Source organism: Alosa pseudoharengus, unplaced genomic scaffold (assembly GCF_046254945.1).
Source record: "Alosa pseudoharengus isolate Yale_2024_CS ecotype anadromous, Long Island Sound unplaced genomic scaffold, YU_APseudo_1.1 YU_APseudo_1.1_scf_10, whole genome shotgun sequence".
Classification (NCBI taxonomy): Eukaryota; Metazoa; Chordata; class Actinopteri; order Clupeiformes; family Clupeidae; genus Alosa; species Alosa pseudoharengus.
Window position 1 is genome coordinate 39,974,683 of NW_027468565.1, and position 22,755 is coordinate 39,997,437.

At 45.9% G+C, this 22,755-nt stretch overlaps 1 protein-coding gene across 1 annotated transcript in view; it reads left to right on the forward strand.

The window, feature by feature from the left end:
• The window catches only part of celsr1b (cadherin EGF LAG seven-pass G-type receptor 1b), a 61,245-nt gene that overhangs the window by 13,659 nt on the left and 24,831 nt on the right, over positions 1 to 22,755 (forward strand). Inside the window, exons 2-9 of the mRNA XM_076271752.1 lie at positions 4,500 to 5,144; positions 7,110 to 7,332; positions 9,929 to 10,044; positions 11,892 to 11,980; positions 18,544 to 18,701; positions 20,049 to 20,212; positions 20,517 to 20,642; positions 22,582 to 22,748. Of these exons, the coding sequence (XP_076127867.1) occupies positions 4,500 to 5,144; positions 7,110 to 7,332; positions 9,929 to 10,044; positions 11,892 to 11,980; positions 18,544 to 18,701; positions 20,049 to 20,212; positions 20,517 to 20,642; positions 22,582 to 22,748 (1,688 nt within the window). The remainder of the gene's footprint in view (positions 1 to 4,499; positions 5,145 to 7,109; positions 7,333 to 9,928; positions 10,045 to 11,891; positions 11,981 to 18,543; positions 18,702 to 20,048; positions 20,213 to 20,516; positions 20,643 to 22,581; positions 22,749 to 22,755) is intronic.

Here is a 22,755-nt window from a genome sequence, read left to right on the forward strand (position 1 = left end):
ACTCTCTTGGTGTGTGTGAATGTATAAAGCACACAGGGTTTGTGCCTCTGTGAGTGTCATGATAGTACATGAGTTGTGTGCATGATTTGCAGATGATGTAACATTTGTATTTGTGTACAAAAGGGTCACATTAAGTGGAAGTGGGTCATGTTTGCCAAGTCATCTTAAATGCCCAGCAGAGTCTAGTGTCCAGTGAGAGATTATATTTAGGAACAGTGACTGACTCTCCTGAACTGTTAGATGTAGTTAATTCACATTTATTTTGTGTCAGTGCTAGACGTGTGTGACGGATTAATGTGTGACTAATGCTTGTGAAATATGAAGTGCTAAAGAGCGCTGATGAATTACATTGAGCACCATCCACTGTGGATCATGTGTGAACACACAGATCATGCCTTCAGTTGAACAAGAAAAAGAAAACATAAAAAACTCTTAGGTTTTATAAAGCCTCTCTTGAACTGCCTCTCTTGAACTGCCTCTCTTGAACTGCCTCTCTTGAACTGAGGGGGAGGATTTTAGTGAAAGTGAGATCTGAAACGTTGTGCAGTAGGCAGAAATTCAGACTGCTTAAAAGGCCCTCTTCTTGGGATTAATATTCCTTTATCAGGGTCTTATCTTAAGATCCGGAGATTGTGCCAAAATAAACAAGGACATGTCCCAAATATGTCTGGCAGCCACTGATGTACTATTTGCTTGCTGGCATGCTGTTGTCTGAAGATGTTGTTTGAGACAAAGCAGAACAGCGTTTGAATTTAGAAGGGGGATTAGACGAACAAAAAAGGACTCTAGTGCAGTATGTTTAGGTGAACGATTTGTTTTTCTTATGTAGTCTATGAGTGCAGCCCAGAGAGAGCAGTAGGTTGTATGAGTGCAGCCCAGAGAGAGCAGTAGGTTGTATGAGTGCAGCCCAGAGAGAGCAGTAGGTTGTGGAGAGATCAGGAAGACAGACAGGGAGAAGAGGACACATGTGAGTCGTCCGGTCAGTATAATGGCAGAGAGAACGCAGCATTTTTGTTCTCCTGATCCATGTGACCGTTGGAAAAAAGACAGGACAGTTAACTCTCAGGTGAGGAAATGACTGGGAATTTCCTGGGAATTTTCAGGGCACGAGCAAAGAATTTCCTGCTGGTGAGAGTCCCTGGAGTGAGATAAGAGGTGGAACGTAGGGGGGAAAACAAGGTGACAGAAATGGCCCTAAATGCTGAAGTACAAGGCCTGTTGGAAAACAAGGTGACAGAAATGACCCTAAATGCTGAAGTCCAAGGCCTGTTGGTCCACTGAGGCCTGGGCTGTATGTCAGACACATCCCTTTCTGCATGTCCAGTTAAACAGTCACACCTGTGAAAAGTATGTTTTATTATGACCGCCGCGTCATATAGGTTTAGTCAGATGTTTCTTTTTTCTTTTTTTTCTCTTTTTTCTTTTTCGCATGTCCAAATTTCCGTCAATGATTCCCGGGACACTGAAAGACCGGGGTAGACGAAACTTGGTGGGCATGTAACCCCATATGGATAGCATGGAACCATCGTTTTTCGTTTTGATCTGTAGCCCCCCCGCTGGACTGCACCCCCCGAAAGGAGGGTAGGGCAGACACAGTTTTCTGTGAATATCTCGAGAACCGTAAGGTTTAGGAGGACCATTTTTTTTTGTATGTTGATCTCAAGGGGCCATGTCAACCCATTCCATAACCACTCATTTCATGTATAGCGCCACCTAGTTAAACACAAAAAAGTAAAAATGAGGTGTTGTAATCGCAGGTATCTGTGACCTAACATAGTCAAAACTGCACGAAATTGGAAGTGTAGGATCATTATGACACCCTCTGAATGCACGCCAAGTTTCGTGGAATTCCGTTCATGGGGGGCCACACAATAAATTAATTTATGTTACTATACACCAACTGGCCTGTAGGTGGCCGGAGACAGTTTTCTGTGAATATCTCGAGAACCGTAGGGCCTAGGTCCACCTTTTTTTTGTATGTTGGTCTTAAGGGGGGATGTCAACCCATCCCATTACCACTTATTTCATGTATAGCGCCACCTAGTTAAAAATTAAAAAGCAAAAAATTAGGTGTTTTCATCACAATATCTCTGGCTGACATGGTCAAAACTGCACGAAATTGAAAGTGTAGGATCATTATGACACCCTCCGAATGCATGCCAAGTTTTGTGAACTTTCATTCATGGGGGGCCTTACAATAAAATAATTTATGTGTACATTTAGTGACCGTACACCAACAAGGATTCCCGGGACACTGAAAGACCGGGGTACACGAAACTTGGTGGGCATGTAACCCCACATGGATAGCATGGAACCGTCGTTTTTCGTTTTGATCTGTAGCCCCCCCGCTGTACTGGACCCCCCGAAAGGAGGGTAGGGCAGACACAGTTTTCTGTGAATATCTTGAGAACCTCAGGGCCTATGATGACCAATTTTTTCCGTATGTTTGCCTCCAGGGGTCATGTTAACCCATTCCATGTGCACACATGTGCATAAACAGATACACACGCACACACATGCATTCACAGCAATCATACGTATGACACATACTCACACAGTAGACATATGTACGCATGCATGCACATGCACAAATACACATACGCAGGCAAACACACAAGCACACACACACACACACACACACACACACCCACACACATAAACATAAACGTGTACACGCACACATGCACACAATTCAAGAATTTCTCAGAATTATGAACAGGCAAGATGGGGGTGGGGTTGTATAAAATTAATTTTATATGTGAAATCTATGAACTAATCATGTTTTGGTACTTGTTGTCTAGCAGATACAAGTGAGAATTGAGTGTGGCTAATGCAATTTAGTGAGACAGTTAGAATCATATAGGCCTTTCAGCGTGATTTATTTTTGTGGAAAAAATGTGCTGGACTGGGCGGCGGTCATATTTTTACCGCTCTGCGGTACATCTAGTTTTCTATCCTCCGGCTAAAACCAATAATCCGCAGGAGATGTGGTGACGTGGATGTTTACGTATAATCACCAGCATTCACGAGTTACACGCCCCTGGCTAGTAGTGTTGATCTTCGGCAAGCGTAGACACAGTGTCTCATTAACCATTCTGTTATTCAAGACACAAGAGCTTTTTTGGGATGACCAGCTGTTACTGTATGTCCATTGTGTGTGTGTGTGTGTGTGTGTATACGTGTGCGTGCGTGTGTATGTGTATGTGTCTATGTGCGTGTGTATGTGTCTATGTGTGTGTGTCTATGTGTGTGTGTGTGTGTGTGTGTGTGTGCGTGTGTGTGTACAGTAAGTGATAAGTCGTGTTTATGGGTGTCCAAATCAGAAGCTGGGTCTTGTTGTGTCTACCACTGCGTGTCTGGTCAGAGGGGCGAGATCTGAGAGGACAGTGCAACAGAGTGGAAACGGCTCCTCTTTGTGTGCCGATTAGAAGGCCGTGCGTTCACATGACGGAGCCTCCCAGGCCGCTGGAGAGAGGCATACACAGGACGTAACAATAGCCACACAACGCAGGGACAATGGGCCAGACCTGCTGTGACCCACTAAGCAGATGTACTATTCGCCCCTGTAGCCGTCATTACTGTGCGTACAATGTCTCTAACTGGGGGAGAGGAATGGAGGAAGAATTTCAAGATGGCTTAAATAATGGAAGGGAGAGTATTGTGTGGTTGTAGGACAGACATAGATGTCCATACTAGGGAAGGGAATGTAAATTGCCTGATACCAACTCAATAACGTTTTCCATTTGCAAAATCAATGACAAGGCAGTGACAAAATGAGAAACATTAGCAAGGGAGGTGATACCAAGTTAAAACAGGCTGCTCCAAGTTAGTGAGAGTTGCCGATGAAGGTCAAATGTTTTGTATTGTCCCCCCCCCCCCTCCATGAAATCAGGCTGTGCCTATGTTTTGACATCACGTTTGTCCAGGTGAATCTGAGAAAAGTGCAATCCACAGAAAGCTAGTCAAGCACAGAGCAAAGTGTCTGTTGTCAGCTTCATGCCAGCAATTGCAACAAGTTCATTTTATTAAAAAAAAAAAACAGCTGGCTTTGACTTTGATCATGAAAACAAGTTTAGGCAGAAAAAGCGAGAAAGCCAGCAAGAGCTCAGTTCTACATCCTGATATCTGTCAAAACATGTTCTTTTGCTGCTCTGTGGTGCGGTGATGTGAAGCCTTTTAAATCACTCAAACAGAATTGGCTAATGTGTCACCATGGTCTTCTATTCTCTTCTCTTCTCATCTTCTCTTCTCTTCTCCTCTTCTCTTCTTCTCTTCTTCTCTCCTCTCTCTCCTCTCCTCTTTTCTCCTCTTCTCTCCTCTCCTCTCCTCTCCTCTTCTCTCCTCTTCTCTTCTCTCCTCTTTTCTCCTCTTCTCTTCTCTTCTCTTTTCTCCTTTCCTCTTCTCTCCTCTCCTCTATTCTCCTCATCTCCTTTCCTCTTCTCTCCTCTTCTCTCCTCTCCTCTTCTCTTTTCTCCTCTCCTCTCCTCTCATCCCTACAGATGGGCTCCACAGCATCAGTGCCCAGTGCACACTGCGTGTCACCATCATCAGCGACGCCATGCTGACCAGCAGCATCACCGTGCGTCTGGAGAACATGTCCCAGGAGCGCTTCCTGTCTCCACTGCTGTCACTCTTCGCCCGCGGTGTGGCCGCCATCCTGTCCACGGGCCCCGACGCCGTCTTCATCTTCAACGTCCAGAACGACACGGACGTGGCGCACGCCGGCGCCACCATCCTCAACGTCACCTTCTCCGCCCTGCTGCCCGGCGGCTCTGGACGCTTCCTCCCGTCCGAGGAGCTCCAGGAGCGTGTGTACCTGAACCGCACGTTGCTGCGTCAGCTGTCCGGTCAGCGCGTGCTGCCCTTCGATGACAACGTGTGCCTGCGCGAGCCCTGCCAGAACTACATGAAGTGCGTGGCGGTGCTGCGCTTCGACAGCTCGGCGCCCTTCATCTCGTCCCACACCGTCCTCTTCCGGCCCATCCACCCCGTGGCCGGACTACGCTGCCGCTGCCCCGACGGCTTCACGGGCGACTACTGCGAGACGGAGATCGACCTCTGCTACTCGGGGCCGTGCCAGAACAGCGGACGCTGCATCAGCCGCGAGGGCGGCTACACCTGCGAGTGTCCGGCCCACTTCACAGGTACAAGAGCACAAAAAGCTGAGCTGCAGCATTCTTGTGTAGTGGCCTTTTCTGTGACCATCCTACTTACTGAGTCTGGACTAGGAATAGCGCTGGTATAGGACGGCTGGTATTTCTACCCTAGAAGTGCTGAGGTTAGGTCAGCTGGTCAGATTCCTTTTAGGAAGTAATATGAGATTATTTAACTGCAAATATTTGTGTTACTTCTGATTTGCAGTGGCATTATCTGCCTGTGGAAAGAGAACTCTGTAAATGTTCATAGTTATTAATCCTAAATGTTCATAAAGCCTCCCATACAGTATCAAAGGAGAAAGTAATCCTGTTAATTCCCTGGATTTACTTGCTGCCATGTTAGTCATTATTAGATCTGCCATGTTGTGCCCATTTAACCGTGTTCACCTTGTAGAGTTTTGGCAGTTTCGATATGTAGTTAATTTTGCAAAACAGACACCGCCCAAAAGAAAAACATTTGATGGTTAGTGGTTATGAACTGCCACTTCTATTTTGAAATGACATTTCATTTGCCTTGTGAGTGTTGCACAATGGGCTGTGTTTGCCTTGGACACCTTCACAGAAACTCTCTGTTTAAAAGCCTATTCAGTGCTTCTGCTTCTTAATCTTGATAAGAGGAAGGTGAAGGCAGGTAAGGGGTTGCCAGAGAGATGAGGTAAATAGAGCGCATGATGCATCAGCAGTGTGTCTGGACACATAGAGCGCAGTCGCGGTCAGGGAGACGATGCAGAAGAGTTGGGACTTGTTCTCGAGGCTTATGTCCCAATATCCCTCACATCTCACCGCTGGTCCTCCTTACTGGAAACACAGTTTTATTGCTGCTCCGCTCACATCAAACAGGGAGGGTAACAAAGAGTTAAAAATGCCCTGCAGTGCAGTCACCTCAAGCAGCAGGAGTGATGTCATCAGCGCTGTCATCACGCCGTGACCTATCCCAGAGCTGTCATCAGGGTATCACCCTTTTTTGGCTCACGCTAATGGTCCGGTGAACCATAACAGGTGTCCTCATAGACCACCAGGGCTGCCCGTGGCTAGTCTATTGTCCCTTCGCTATTTCTCTCTGAGCTGCTTGACTTAACTTAAGCTGGTGGGGGTCGTTTGGGGTCACTGACCACAGGCCCGGCCGTGCTCTCCGCGTGGAGGCGCTGGTTTAGAAAGCAGGGGTGGTGAATCCACAGTGGAGTGGAGGTGAACTGGGTGTGGTATTAACGTGGAGCAGGGCTGTGAAGTGGTGACTGCTGTAATGAGATCTGTGGGGATGATGAAGTGGTTGAACTCTGGAGAGCACACAAAGCTGTCTAACAGGTGCTGGATTTATGAGCCAAAGGTGTTGGAGTGAAAGTTCTCAGCATTGCTATACATCTGTCAAAACATGTGCAATGGCTTCTCTTGGCAGGGTGAGATTTCGCATTTCAGGTAGCTCACAGGTATCTTGTAAATAATACTGATATAAATCTGTAGTCTGGAGTCTCAGCTCCGTCTCCTATTCCCTCACCACCTTCTCCATTCTCAGTTGACAGAGCAGTTGGAGTCGCTGATTTGTTCTCTCGTCGTCTCGCACATGGTCTCTCTCCTCTTCATCTCTCCTCTTCATCTCTCCTCTTCATCTCTCCTCTTCATCTCTCCTCTTCATCTCTCCTCTTCATCTCACGTGGTCTCTCTCCTCTTCATCTCTCCTCTTCATCTCACGTGGTCTCTCTCCTCTTCATCTCACCTCTTCATCTCACGTGGTCTCTCTCCTCTTCATCTCACGTGGTCTCTCTCCTCTTCATCTCTCCTCTTCATCTCACGTGGTCTCTCTCCTCTTCATCTCACGTCGTCTCTCACGTGGTCTCTCTCCTCTTCATCTCACGCGGTCTCTCACGTGGTCTCTCTCCTCTTCATCTCTCCTCTTCATCTCACGTGGTCTCTCTCCTCTTCATCTCACGTGGTCTCTCTCCTTTTAATGTCCAGGTGAGCGCTGCGAAGTGAACGCGCGGTCAGGCCGATGCGTGCCGGGCGTGTGCAAGAATGGCGGCCGCTGCGTGGATCTGCTGGTGGGCGGCTTCATGTGCCAGTGCCCCGAGGGGGAGTACGAGAAGCCCTACTGCGAGATGACCACACGCAACTTCCCTGGCCAGTCCTTCATCACCTTCCGAGGCCTGAAACAGCGCTTCCACTTCACCGTGTCTCTGATGTGAGTAGCCTCTTCCCACCTGTACAGGTGTGTAGTTCATTCTAACTTCACTGTGTCTCTCATGTGAGTAGCCTCCTCCCACCTGTACATTTTTCTCAGGTGTCTAGTTCATTCCAACCGTCATTCCTTCCTTCCTCCAACCTGTCTGGTTTCACTTCACCTGGTCTTATCTGCTGAACATCTCGCCAAAATGGCATGCCAAGATCTTGCACCTTGATAAGACTTTGATTTGGGGTAGCTGTGGTCACAGGTAGATGATAGATGTCGAGCTGTGGGTTTAGTCAGCATGGCAGGACATGTCAAGGCACATGGTCTGCTGCTAGAGTCAGCTTACTCATATCCTCACACTCTCAGCAGCGTACTGAGTAATGCCTTAGCACTCCAGTTAGGATAGGGCAGTCCTGTTAGCATAGGGCAGTCCAGTTAGGATAGGGCAGTCCAGTTAGCATAGGGCAGTTAGCATAGGGCAGTTAGGATAGGGCACTCCAGTTAGGATAGGGCAGTCCAGTTAGGATAGTTAGGATAGGGCAGTTAGGATAGGGCACTCCAGCATACTACACTCCAGTTAGGATAGGGCAGTCCAGTTAGGATAGGGCAGTCCAGTTAGGATAGGGGCAGTTAGGATAGGGCAGTCCAGTTAGGATAGGGCAGTTAGGATAGGGCAGTCCAGTTAGGATAGTTAGGATAGGGCAATTAGGATAGGGCACTCCAGCATACTACACTCCAGTTAGGATAGGGCAGTCCAGTTAGGATAGGGCAGTTAGGATAGGGCAGTCCAGTTAGGATAGGGCAGTTAGGATAGGGCAGTCCAGTTAGGATAGGGCAGTTAGGATAGGGCAGTCCAGTTAGGATAGGGGCAGTTAGGATAGGGCAGTCCAGTTAGGATAGGGCAGTTAGGATAGGGCAGTCCAGTTAGGATAGGGCAGTTAGGATAGGGCAGTCCAGTTAGGATAGGGCAGTTAGGATAGGGCAGTCCAGTTAGGATAGGGCAGTTAGGATAGGGCAGTCCAGTTAGGATAGTTAGGATAGGGCAATTAGGATAGGGCACTCCAGCATACTACACTCCAGTTAGGATAGGGCAGTTAGGATAGGGCAGTCCAGTTAGGATAGGGCAGTTAGGATAGGGCAGTCCAGTTAGGATAGGGCAGTTAGGATAGGGCAGTTAGGATAGGGCAGTTAGGATAGGGCAGTTAGGATAGGGCAGTTAGGATAGGGCAGTTAGGATAGGGCAGTTAGGATAGGGCAGTCCAGCATACTGTAGTTCAGTGTTCATCAGGTTCATTGTGTTTTATTTTCTTACATTTTTCTCTCTTTTCTCTTCATTTCACCTTCATTTCGATTCTCACATAGTTTTACAGAACATGAGTATGTCCTGTGTGATTGTAAGTGTACTGTAGTGGGCCATTTACCTGAACATGAGTATGTCCTGTGTGATTGTAAGTGTACTGTAGTGGGCCATTTACCTGAACATGAGTATGTCCTGTGTGATTGTAAGTGTACTGTAGTGGGCCATTTACCTGAACATGAGTATGTCCTGTGTGATTGTAAGTGTACTGTAGTGGGCCATTTACCTGAACATGAGTATGTCCTGTGTGATTGTAAGTGTACTGTAGTGGGCCATTTACCTGAACATGAGTATGTCCTGTGTGATTGTAAGTGTACTGTAGTGGGCCATTTACCTGAACATGAGTATGTCCTGTGTGATTGTAAGTGTACTGTAGTGGGCCATTTACCTGAACATGAGTATGTCCTGTGTGATTGTAAGTGTACTGTAGTGGGCCATTTACCTGAACATGAGTATGTCCTGTGTGATTGTAAGTGTACTGTAGTGGGCCATTTACCTGAACATGAGTATGTCCTGTGTGATTGTAAGTGTACTGTAGTGGGCCATTTACCTGAACATGAGTATGTCCTGTGTGATTGTAAGTGTACTGTAGTGGGCCATTTACCTGAACATGAGTATGTCCTGTGTGATTGTAAGTGTACTGTAGTGGGCCATTTACCTGAACATGAGTATGTCCTGTGTGATTGTAAGTGTACTGTAGTGGGCCATTTACCTGTAAGTCTCTTTTGATTAGAGTGTCTATTGAATGTAAAAATTTAAGTGATCAAACGTGTGCAGCAAAGAATAAAAATCCTCATGGGGCCTCCAGGGGAAACACTTGCTAGCAAACATGAAAACAGGAAGTGGCATGTGGCGCGAGAGTCCAGCCGGTGTTTGGCTTTGTTGGCCGCGGTTTCCTGTGGATGAAGCCCTGGGCCATATGGAGAGCGACACCTCTCCAACTCTCCTGTGTGCTCACCACAGGGCTTATGAGGGGCAGCCGCTTGCCAAACATCAGCACGCTCATTTCCCCGACTCAACCAGTAATCCGCCCCAGTCCTCTCCCTGTAGTCCTGACATTCTCTCCATCCACACACTGTCTGCCTCCATCACTTCCCTTTCCCTCCCTCCCTCCCCCTCTCTCTCTGTTCCTCCCTCCCTCCCTCCCTCCCCCTCTCTCTCTGTCCATCCCATCTCCATTCCCGCATTCCTCTGGTTTCCATAGACAGGGCTGAAACTGGACCCTGACATTTGACCTTTCTGCGCCCACAGGTTTGCCACTCGGGAGAGGAATGCCCTGCTGCTGTACAATGGGAGGTTCAACGAGAAGCACGACTTCATCGCCTTGGAGATCTCCGAGGAGCAGATCCAGCTGACCTTCTCTGCCGGTGAGCGGAGCCAGTTTGTGTAGCGACTACAGGACTTACTCCTCGCGCTCCTCACAATGTGTAGCGACTACAGGACTTACTCCTCGCGCTCCTCACAATGTGTAGCGACTACAGGACTTACTCCTCGCGCTCCTCACAATGTGTAGCGACTACAGGACTTACTCCTCGCGCTCCTCACAATGTGTAGCGACGACAGGATTACTCCTCGCGCTCCTCACAATGTGTAGCGACTACAGGACTTACTCCTCGCGCTCCTCACAATGTGTAGCGACTACAGGATTACTCCTCACGCTCCTCACAATGTGTAGCGACTACAGGATTTACTCCTCGCGCTCCTCACAATGTGTAGCGACTACAGGACTTACTCCTCGCGCTCCTCACAATGTGTAGCGACTACAGGATTTACTCCTCGCGCTCCTCACAATGTGTAGCGACTACAGGACTTACTCCTCGCGCTCCTCACAATGTGTAGCGACTACAGGATTACTCCTCGCGCTCCTCACAATGTGTAGCGACTACAGGATTACTCCTCGCGCTCCTCACAATGTGTAGCGACTACAGGATTACTCCTCGCGCTCCTCACAATGGAGCGGGTCGCCTTTGGTACCTTGTGTGTCTGTAAATGCGCCGCAAGGTTGAGAGACATGCCCTTGTCCTCCTCTGATGAGCGAGGAGAGTAGAAACAGCGTGATGCATTTGGACAGGGGTGGTGGATGTGAGGGGATTGGGGGTGGGGGGCTCGACGAATGAAAAGCATATTTGAATGGGGAGATGTGTGGACGGAGGAAGCAGCTGGCCAAAGAGCAGAGGAACACACTTCCTTTATCTACCTGTCCTCTTGTTTGTGTAACCTTCCCTCTCCCTGACCCTGGCCTGCGGCCCAAACTGTGGACCAGCAGTGGCCACTCTTTAGGGCTGTCAGCAATCTTTTCCGGAGGAAAAGCAACTTGGACCACTTTCCCCTTGAGAGTGGGGGCGCTGAATGTGGCTGAGTGACTGCTGTTCCATGATGCACGAATATGAAATCTCTGGCCCGGCCAAGTGGAATAGACATTAGTTAAAGTATAGTCATTAGTTATTCATATTTCCAATCTATTTGATCGATGCATCTGCCATGGGTTAAATCCATGCTGTTCAGTGTTTGAGCCAATGATAACTTACAGGTCAGAGTCCCAACAGTAGAACAGTAGAACAATTCCAAGTCTAATGTTGACTCCATTGTTTTGTCAGATCACTCAAGGACTGCAACCATTTTAGATCACTCAACAGTCAATGTTTTTAGAGACCTGGAAAAAGCACATGGAGTAAAGACAGCATTTGAAGCACTGACAGCAGAAACCCTCTCTGTTCCACTGAGCATAATCCCATTGTCTGTGGAGAAGAGGAATTTTAATAAAAAAGTAGATAATGGCTTCACCCACAGGGGTCACAGGGCAGCCGCTCATCTCATAGATAATTGGCGGGTTGGAAGCAAACAAGCAGTGAGATGCCTGCCTGTGTGTTGGACTTCAGAGGGGCCTTTCACTTGGAGGTATCGTCCACCTCAGACAATCATTAACCTCAATCATGCCAGGCTGTTGTGGTGTCCACTCAGCTGGAACACTTCCAGATTAAAAGAACTGCTTGTTTACTGCCAAAACACCCTGTTGTTCCTTACTTGGAAGAATGGGCCAAAGTTCTGGAATGTTTTTAAAATAATGTTTTTGAAGTCATTCCTGTTTTTTCCTTTTTGTTTCCTGTCATGACTTATCTCAGTCCAATAATTCAGAGTCCATTCAGATTCCCATTGGGAGGGGATATATCAAAAGAAAATATGTTGATGCTGATGTTGTTCCATATTCCTTCAGGAGAAACTAAAACATCCGTGTCTCCATTCATCCCTGGAGGGGTCAGCGATGGTCACTGGCACGTTGTCCAGTTGCACTACTACAACAAGGTACACAACCATTCACCTGCAGCCCATAGCCTACAGCTCATTATCAGCTAACACAACCCTTCACCTGCAGCCCATAGCCTACAGCTCATTATCAGCTAACAGTGCAACAGATCTATCATTAGATTAGGTTTTTGTCAAATATTTTGACAATTGTAGCTATTATAATTTTCACCTAGAGGAGGTCATTATACTCTGATAACAAGGTATCATTTTACAAGGTGAAATGATTTGGACACACTGTTCAGCTATTGCCCACACTAGTTCTGTTTCACTTTGGATGTTTTTCTTTGATCCTGATCTATCTGTGATAGAAAAGATGTACCTTTTTACATTAGCTGACTGTGTCACCTTTCATGACTTCAGGGAATGCATTTCTCCTTTAGACAAAGCACCCACTTATATACCCTGATGATACATGTTGTGAAAAGTTGAACAAAGGCAAAACTAGTTTCGTGTTTAGTGTTTATTTTATTCTTGATGTACTCTTGTTATACTCCATGTACCCATTGTATTCTCCAAAATGTGTCCTGGTATCATTTTCCATGGGAAGAGTTGTTGACATACATTTTAGAAGTCAGGCCAGTTTTATTCCCATTCATCTTTACTTTACTCAGTCAAGTAGTCATGGTTTGGTTATGGGACTGAATGCATGTGAAGAGGGCGCTTTGAGGGAAACAAAAGACCAGCGACAGATTTATGAGAGTAGGCCTCTTCATAACTTACCCAGAGAGACACGCCAACCGCTCCTACAAGCATTTGTTTTTGTGACCATAGAAGTCGTCATTGGCTTTTAATGCATCACTGGGGATCCTACAAGGCGTACAGGGATTAGGGGTCAAAGGTGAGTCAATGGGGACACTCGGGCAGCCCTCCTTTTCCCCACCCTCTCTGTCGCCATGGGAACAGACACTCTGATCCCTGGTGTTTGGGTCACCATAGGGCCGCTATAGGTTCCTTTCTTGTGTCCTTGATTGGGGCTGTCATATAAGACAATGTCAGATACTTGGAATTCCTGTTGTGGTGGTGAAATGTTTAAAACTCTTCTTTTTTGAGTGCTTGCGTGAAACAATATTGTTTTGGCCCGTTTGGGAAAGCAGGAAGTGGAAGAGTCTTTCCTAGTGGGGCTTTTGAAGTGAGTGAGTTGAAAGGATTTTGGAGTCCCTTCAAAAGATTCATCCATCCTGTCAGGGTGACAGTGTGTGTGTTGCATTGGACATTTTCATGGGAAACTCCTCAAGCGTGTGAGCCATTGCTGAGTGTGTATATGTGTGCCTGTATGGGGACTCAAACAAATCCATGTTAGTATTGCAGAATTAGGACATGATTGGAGCAGTCATGGCCTACTGATTAGGGCTTCGGGCTTGGAACCGGAGGGTTGCTAGGGCTGGGCGATAAAACGATAGCGATATGTATCGCAATAGACATGTAATGATATCAATAAAAAATACGTTCGATAGAACATTCGATAATTAAAACACACACCTCCCGCCTTACTTTGTCCATAAATAAATAGGCTAAATATATCTAGCATTGTAGCTATGTGCAACTCTACCAGAGTAGGCGATAGAAGTAGGCCTACCTCAACACAGACTCTCAATGAGTCCTTGCCCCGTGCTCTCTCTCTCTCTCTCTCTCCCTCCCTCTCTCTCTCTCTCTCTCTCTCTCTCTCTCTTTCTCTCCCTCCCTCTCTCTCTCTCTCTCTCTCCCTCCCTCCCTCCCTCTCTCTCTCTCTCTCTCTCTCTCTCTCTCTCTCTCTCTCTCTCTCTCTCCCTCCCTCTCAACAGGCGCATCCCTCCTCAGCCTCCTGCACATGTAATCCAAACATTCACAATCGTGCAAGACGACTGGCTAAATTGCTATTAAATCCGGTTATCATCATTAGCACGCTGCACGAATTTGTTCAAAACTGTTGCTTTCAAATTGACTGCTAAGTTCTAATCATTTCAATCCCGATGCAAATGGAGAAGTATTTTCCAAGACTCAAACGGGCTTGTCCCAAGGAGAAAAAGTATTCATTTGAAACTTAAACACATGTGGGGAAACTGAACAGTCTAACCAGTAGACTATGATAAACTAGCAAATTAAGCTACTTTGTTTACAATATTTCCAGGCTTCAACCAGTGCTGCTTTTCATTCAGACTTATGTGCACATTTATTTATTTGAGTGTTTTTCGTGATTGTGTTGCTATTTCTTTCCCCTGTTTGCTTTGATTGATACAGTAACTGAGGTGATTAAAATCAGAGGAAGGTAAAGTTTAAAATAAAAGTGTTTAAATTGAACTTTTTTCCCCTTCTGGTCCTTATCTGAAATAGATTTAAAAAAAATCAATAATTATCAGTATCGACCGATATGAAATACTTATATCGTGATACAGTTTTCAGCCATATCGCCCAGCCCTAGTTGCCGGTTCGATCCCCGACCAGTGGGAACGGCTGAAGTGCCCTTGAAGGCAGCTACGCAAGTATACTTGGCCTAGAAACCTGATTTACATTTACATTTTGTATTTGCAATCATATATGGAGTTGTGTATATATGAAATATTCAGAAGCATCACAACTAAAATGTTTCTTGGATGAATTCGTCAACAAACGGCAGGTTGTTGGCTAGCTCTGACTAGTCATCCTCTAAATGTGTATTCTCTTTTAGAATACCTGTTAAGTGGCATGGATTGTCAGCGCGGTCATGTTTGAATCATAAGATGTGCTAAATGCCCAGCCGTCCTCCTGCTGAGCCCATTGTTCATGTAAAGCACCAAAGCTCCTCCCTCAGCCGCCAAATTCATATTCGGATCCTCCAGAGACAAGCAGACAACAGACCCCCTGTGGCGTTAATCTGGGGCCACAATGAGCCGTTTGGAGGGTCTCTCAGGGTGCCAGACGGCACACATCTATTGGGTCACACTTAGCCACATGTGCATACAGTATGCCCTTCTACTTTCTTTATGCAGTGGGTCTTCCATAAATGTAGGCCCTGCTCTAATTTCGCTTTCCACAATTTAATCACGATGAGGCATTTTGTTGCGCTTCACTTAACTCAAAAAATTGTGATATTGTGATATTGTCACAAAGGCTCAAGTTCTCATCATGTAACATCCTCATATTATAATACTGTTTGAAAAGATTCTGATTGCATATTAGTTTGTCTGAACATATATGCTCAGACAAGTGAAAATGTGAACTATAATGGGTTATAGTGAGGGAGGGGATATTTTGGAGATAGCGAGAAAGGCTTCTCCATGTCAACTGCCCTCTCCTCTCTATCTGACCCTCTCCTCTCTCTTTTCTGCAAGTTCCCACCTGGGCTGGTCTGAGGCTTCGGCTTGTGCTGAAGTCTGTATGTCAAAGCTGGCACAACTGTTTAAATGCTTGTTTTGTTTTGAAGTCTGTTGACGTGTGTAGAGGGTCATTCACATACACTGCAGCTGTCGCCAGTGATCTGGTAACTTTCTGTTCTGTTAACCTTAACTTGACCCTAACAACCCAGTGTATACAATCTGGTTGACCCTAGCAACCCATTGTATACAATCTGGTTGACCCTAGCAACCCAGTGTATACAATCTGGTTGTTATGTCTGCGACTCCAAACTAACCTTGAAAATATTTGTGTTTGCCTCCCCCATGTTGGCTATGTTCTTTTGGGTTGGGATCTGGGAGTAATATCAATTATTTAAAAAAAGCTTTGCAAATTCCCAGGAATACCAAATAATAAAAAAAAGAATATATTATATAATAATTATAGTATATAATATCGAGTTTTTGTAAGAGTTGACCATTTTATTGTTATAAATGTATCATTTCCAGTACTTTTTTATATCTTAAAAAGATACAAAAATATGTTTCCCGTAATTACCTGTAATCTAATCATGAAGATATATGCAGCTTACACACATGGGGAGTGTGTTTCCCTCTCTTTTCCAAGAAATGACATGCAGTGGTCCGTGTAAGAGAATTTATGGAGATGTTTTGGGAACAGGGAAAAAGAGAGGGGGAACTCCTTGTCCAGTATGACTGTTAAGAAATGTTAAGAAAGCTGAAAAACAGCGAGTTGCCGGTGCAGGTGTTGTATTATTGTCAGTATCTAACAGTGTTTTGAAGGCATTAAGTTACACAGAGCACTAGGGCTTAGATTTGGACAATTAATTGTGGTTCAGAGTTTGGCACGGAAGAATGCAGAATCACAAAGGCATGCCAGCGGAAGGTCGAAGGCTGCTCAAGAGACTCTTGTAAGTTGTGGAGGGGTTCGGGTTTCGGTTGATTATAGCAGCTGAAATGACTGAACACTGATCCTGTATCAGTTTTCCTGTTGACATGCTTCCTCCTCTGATACGTGTAGTTGAACCAGGATCAGAGTAAGGGGGTACTGCTGTGAATGGGCAGTTGGTCCTCTACAACCCAAAGGCCGTCCCTAACAAGACCCCGGGGAGGAGTGTGTGATAGCTGAAGAGGGCTTGGTGCCCAGCTCCTGTTAGATGGGATAGACTGAGGTGCTTTGGTCTTGCAATTAAGCTTATCGGTTAGTAAGTTCACGTCTAATTGTTGCCCTTCTTAACACTTCAAAACACAGTTGCCAAGCCTGTCTTCAGAAGGATGAAATATGCGTCTTATATGATACAGTGGGCTAACATACACCTTACTTTTCCAGATTGTAATGCCCCCATATGAACAGAAAGCATGTGGTTGTTCTTCACCCACCCAACAGAATTGCAGAGCTGGATAAATGCATTTGGTTTTAGAAATGTGAGCTGTGAAATGTATAATGCTGAGATGTGCACACTGTACACAGTGGATCACAGGGCAGTATATGTCCCAGAGCTATTTGTTATGTGAGACGACCTTCAGCCCATTCACTCTAACCCTCCAAGTCCACACAGAGCTAAAACATGGTGAGGTAACAGGAGCGCTCTATTATGTGATAGCGAGAGTCATGACAGCTACTTGGGCTTTCTCTGTCAGATCCCCTTAAAAAGATTAAGACTTGGCGTATAGCGTAGCTTTGAAATGCATCCCGACATCCTAGGGGCACATGATTTGGAAGTTAAACCCATGTAATGGGTACATTACACGTGTGATTCAGTAGATCACAGGTGCACATAGGGGGCCATTGTGGGGAGGCAGGATGCTAAAGTAGATCAAGGTGTATGCACCTCACAGCATATACCTTGGAGGGGGATTAGTTATGCTTCACTCCACAGTGATATGTGTCTCTCATTTTAAAGCCAGTAGACGTGCAGGATTTGTACTGGAGCTATCTCTTCTTTAAGAATCAACATCATTTGAGTTAAATGCAAACATATGTCCTCTCACTGCTGTTGTTGAGGGATCAGTAGGGTATAAATGAATGAAAACACCACGCAACACAAAAAGTTTAAAATGCATCCATCACAACCTACCATAGAACATGGATTAGAATGTTTGGCTTAGCATGCTTCATGTTTGTTTGATCTCGTCCTTGTTTTCTTGCTGTGAAGACAACCCAACTTTTCATCATTCTTGCATCTTTTCAAGCATCCAGCATTTGGTGTTCTTAAACTGAACCAGGTCAAGTGAATTTAGTTTACTTTCCCATTTACGTCCATAGTCAAGCTGTCAGCAGTGTTACATGTTAAATGGAGAGGCAGTCAGATATATTTAGTGGGACAACATATGCACAATGAATTTCAGTGATTTGCATGCATTAACAATGACAAGGCTGATGCAAAATGGCCTGTGCTCACCCCCTGAATATCCCACCCCTGCCAAATCTCACCGTGCTAAAAAACCAGGGAAAGTTCCCTACCCCTGGAACCTGGGCACACCCTGCGCTGCCCCTCCAGGGTCGCCCTGTCAGCTCACACTGCTCCCAAAGGAAGGAGTTCAAAGGGAAGCTTTAGATCAAATATGCAGGAAGAACCAGGACTGTTAAAAAAAGAAAGTCAGTGGAAAATGGTGCAGGGTTGAAATAAGACTATTGGCGCTATTGGATGGGTTTTGCCTGGTGGTGTTGGGTGCGGTGCTGCCGGTGGGCAGTTTGACGTGGCACCGCTCTCCCACCAGACTGTTTTTCTTCATGAGTGTCACATTGCCCTAATCCAATTAGGCCCCGAGTTGAAATGGCCTTGCCTCCCTCTGAATAGTAAACAGCCATCTCACGCTGTGTTGGCGAGATTAGAGAGAAAATAGGTCTGTTATCTCCACCCAAACAAAGACACAGACTTTAGCTTAGTTACATTTGAAGAAGTGTTCACTGTTTTCCTTGAAGGCTAAAGTCTCCTCTGTATGCGAGTATTTAGTAAATACTGGGTTGGAAAACATTACTGGTGTCAAACATTTTAGGACTTCACTGCTGTAAAGAAAATTAACTGACACTCCAGATTCACTGTTAGTTAACTCATATTCCAATTTAACTCCAGATTCACTGTCTGTTAGTTACCCCATATTCCAATTTAACAAAATGCATACCTTCATCTCGACCAAACAAACTCATAGCTCAGTCATTGAATATTGAAAATCACTACAATAGACAACTAATTGGTCTTAAACTTGTCAGAGACCTGTTAAAGTCATTTTCATTTTTTTCTCTTTTAGCCCAACATCGGGCGACTCGGCACCCCCCATGGACCCTCAGGGGAGAAGGTGGCTGTGGTTGCCGTTGACAACTGTGACGTTGCCATGGCGGTGCGTTTTGGGGGCCAGATCGGAAACTACAGCTGTGCGGCTCAGGGCACTCAGACTGGACAGAAGAAGTGAGTGACCGACACTCAGATCTGATTATCTTACGTTGATTAGTATGCGTATGTGATTCAGAAGAAGTGAGTGACCGACACTCAGATCTGATTATCTTACGTTGATTAGTATGCGTATGTGATTCAAATGTCTTAGGTTGACAAGAAGACAATATGTTTAAACTGTGCACAGCACATGTTGTAACTTTCTCTTACCAGATTCAGATCTATCACAACACCTGCACAGCACTGGCAGTGTACTGCGTAGTGTTAACACGCACATCAGAGGTCCTTATTATGGGGAGATGTGAGGGGCCTTGTCGTTGGCAGCAGAAGTAAGCTCACAGGAACCTGAGCAGTGGAGAGGCACGCTAACTGGAGGCTGGCGTTGAATAGCTGATCATTACAGGAGATTACGCTGCCTTCAAGCCCTCTGCGCTCACTCAACTCCCTCCTCAGCGCCGCTAATCTCCCACAGATCTGCGTGCTGTTCGCTGTCAGACAGGCCTTTATGTGTTCTTACGCTAGCATGCAATTTATCCCAAAAACACGTCATGGACAAGCTGCTAGTTGTTTCTCAACCTCTAAAGCAGCATTTCGTTTAGGTTAGCGATTAGGTTACTTGAAAGACACACTGCAAGAAAAGGTCTATGAATATGTTGTGTGAGGCAGGACAGTGGGTTACAGGCTGGGTTATTGGTGCATTGTTGCAGTGTGAATACCTCAATCAAACATTCAAATTGGCTGCTCAGCTGTAGAAAGAATCATTGCATGCATTTCCGTGCTTGTAATGCACATTTTACTTGAGCTGTAGAAGTTCTCTGAACTGTAGAAGAATTTCCAAGTGTTCTCCTTTCAGTTTGAAGTCTTTCCTCTAAAGTATATACTTGGCTGAAATGAGTCGTGGCCTCTGTTCCCATAAAAAAGTCTGGTTGCTCCCCTGTGGGTCCAAGTAGACATTCTTGCAGTAACAATGATTACGCCAGTAAGGTTGGTCTAATCATCAAACCCTGTTTCTGATCAGGGCCAGCACATGTGGGCTTTTATAGAAATCATGAGACTCCGTACAATAGTGCCCTATTATATGCAAATAACTTTTCATAATTCACAACAGAGGTTATGCTGTAGACCTTGAAATCCTAAGCTTTTTGACACAAGGTCATTTGTGTAAATACTTTAGTCAACGGTGGTCTTAGTCCTGCATATTGCAGGTCATAAACACAAAACTGTTTATTATGTTACAAAGCCCTAGTGTGCAGTGTGCAGTGTGTAATGGGCAGTGTGTAGTGTGGTGATCCTTACCTGCGCTGCTGGTCTGGTGTGTGGTGATCCTTACCTGCGCTGATGGTCTGGTTTCTGCACGTCCAGGTCTCTGGACCTGACAGGACCCCTGCTGCTGGGCGGGGTGCCCAACCTTCCAGAGGACTTCCCCGTGCGCAGCCGCGACTTCGTAGGCTGTATGAGGAACCTGACCATCGACAGCAAGCCCATGGACATGGCCAGCTTTATCGCCAACAACGGCACCACTGCAGGTGGGACCCCTGAGGAAACAGCACTCTGAACTGAACTGCAACTAAACACTTCCCATTGTTCTGTATTACAAAAGTATTCCCTTCACTTATTTAGTACATTATCTACAGCACAAGTATTCCCTTATTCACTTATTTAGTAAAGTATCACTTATTTAGTACATAATCTACAGCACAAGATTGTACGGAGGCCCTAAGGGCTAAAGTTTAGTTTCATGTGCTCATGTGAAACTTTCATGTGCTCATGTGAAAAGGTAACTGTTCCATTAAAGCATCACTGGACTCTAACTGTTCCATTCTGTTTCAGGCTGTGATGCCAGAAGAGACTTCTGCACGAATAGCGCATGTCAGAACGGAGGACTGTGCGTGAACAAGTGGAACACACACTCCTGCAGCTGCCCGCTGGGCTACGGAGGAAAGAACTGTGAACACGGTGAGGACGCATGTTCGTACATGCATGTGTGTGTGAGAGTGTGTTTTAGATGGTGTAATTACTGCCAATTAAAACAAAGCGCCTGCCTCTCCTCCCCATGGTAGTGAAGCTGCCAGCGCAGCTGCTGTTTGTGTTAGCATGGCTCTGAAGCTCATCTACTGCTGTTTGTGTTAGCTGTTTGTGTTAGCATGGCTCTGAAGCTCATCTACTGCTGTTTGTGTTAGCATGGCTCTGAAGCCCATCTGCTGCTGTTTGTGTTAGCATGGCTCTGAAGCTCAGCTGCTGTTTGTGTTAGCATGGCTCTGAAGCTCATCTGCTGCTGTTTGTGTTAGCATGGCTCTGAAGCTCAGCTGCTGTTTGTGTTAGCATGGCTCTGAAGCTCAGCTGAAGCTCATCTGCTGCTGTTTGTGTTAGCATGGCTCTGAAGCTCAGCTGCTGTTTGTGTTAGCATGGCTCTGAAGCTCAGCTGCTGCTGTTTGTATTAGCATGGCTCTGAAGCTCATCTGCTGCTGTTTGTGTTAGCATGGCTCTGAAGCTCAGCTGCTGTTTGTGTTAGCATGGCTCTGAAGCTCATCTGCTACTGTTTGTGTTAGCATGGCTCTGAAGCTCAGCTGCTGTTTGTGTTAGCATGGCTCTGAAGCTCAGCTGCTGCTGTTTGTGTTAGCATGGCTCTGAAGCTCAGCTGCTGCTGCACGGTGTGTGCATATGTTGTATGGGAGGCCATTATCAGTGCACTACTGACTGTAATCAGTGTAATGCTCTAATAACTGCAAACACTCATGTAACAATCTCAAGCTATCTTGACAATCTCCTGTCTATGTTGACAGTTGTTTTTCTCTATGTCTGGCAACAAACACACACACACACACACACACACACGCGTGCACAAACACACACACAGCACAAACACACACACACACACACACACACAAGTTTGTGTGGCCTGCAGGTTCCGTCTCTAGTGTCTTGTGTAACTTGAGCTCCGAGTGGGTCAAACCTGTTGGCCTGCAGGCCAGCTCTGAGCCAGAGCTCTTAACATACCTGTCAGGGAGCAGACGCAGACGTCTCCCATACAACAGGGTTGCTTTTGTTGCTGCTCACGTGGAGTTGCCCGGGACGTTGTACAGGAGAGAGGAGGCCACACAAGACATGCTGGAACCACAGCAGGCCTCCACCCTGCAGCACAAACTCACTCTCCAGACACATACTTTAGATTCCTCCTTAACACTTAAGATGCCTCCATTTAACACTTGAGTTTAATTGTGACAGCAAATAATGGCTGTTGTGTTTAACAGCATAGAGGGGCAGGCCACAATTTGTCCATCTTTGCTGTCTGACGATGTGATTGATTCTCAGCAGCAGAAACTGGCCGGCAATGTGAATGCCGACTGCTTATGTCAAAGTTTTCTAGGTTTCTCCTCTTTCAAGGGTGTTACTATAGGCATAATTAAGACATATTTAAGGCATATTTAAAGCATGTTTAAGGCATAATAAAGGCATGTTTAAGGCATATTTAAGGCATATTTAAAGGCATAATTAAGGCATATTTAAGGTTAAGGCATATTTAAGGCATATCTAAGGCATATTTAAGGCATATTTAAGGTGTATTTAAGGCGTATTTAAGGCATATTTAAGGTTAAAGCATATTTAAGGCGTATTTAAGGCATATTGGAGGTTAAAACATATTTAAGGCATATTTAAGGTTAAAGCATAATTAAGGCATATGTAAGCAATGTGCTTGCACTATTGGCACTCATTCCTCCCCAAGAATATTGTGCCTGAGGAAAGCACAGAGTGGTTTATACCCCCTGTGGTTCGTTGGTTAACCCACTTCATTTGTGTCACTTTGTGCATGTGTTCTGAAGCTCAAAGACACAGCTATCCTGCAGTTGTAAGGTTCTGAGTGTTCATTTCCTGTACAAATCTCCACCCCCCACAGTCATGCCCTCCCCTCAGCACTTTGACGGACACGCTCTGGTGTCTTGGACCGACCCGGACATCACCATCGCCGTGCCCTGGTACATGAGCCTGATGTTCCGCACCCGCAAGGGCACGGGCACTCTGGTGCAGGCCAACGCCGGGGACTTCTCCAAAATCGTTCTGCTGGTAAGGG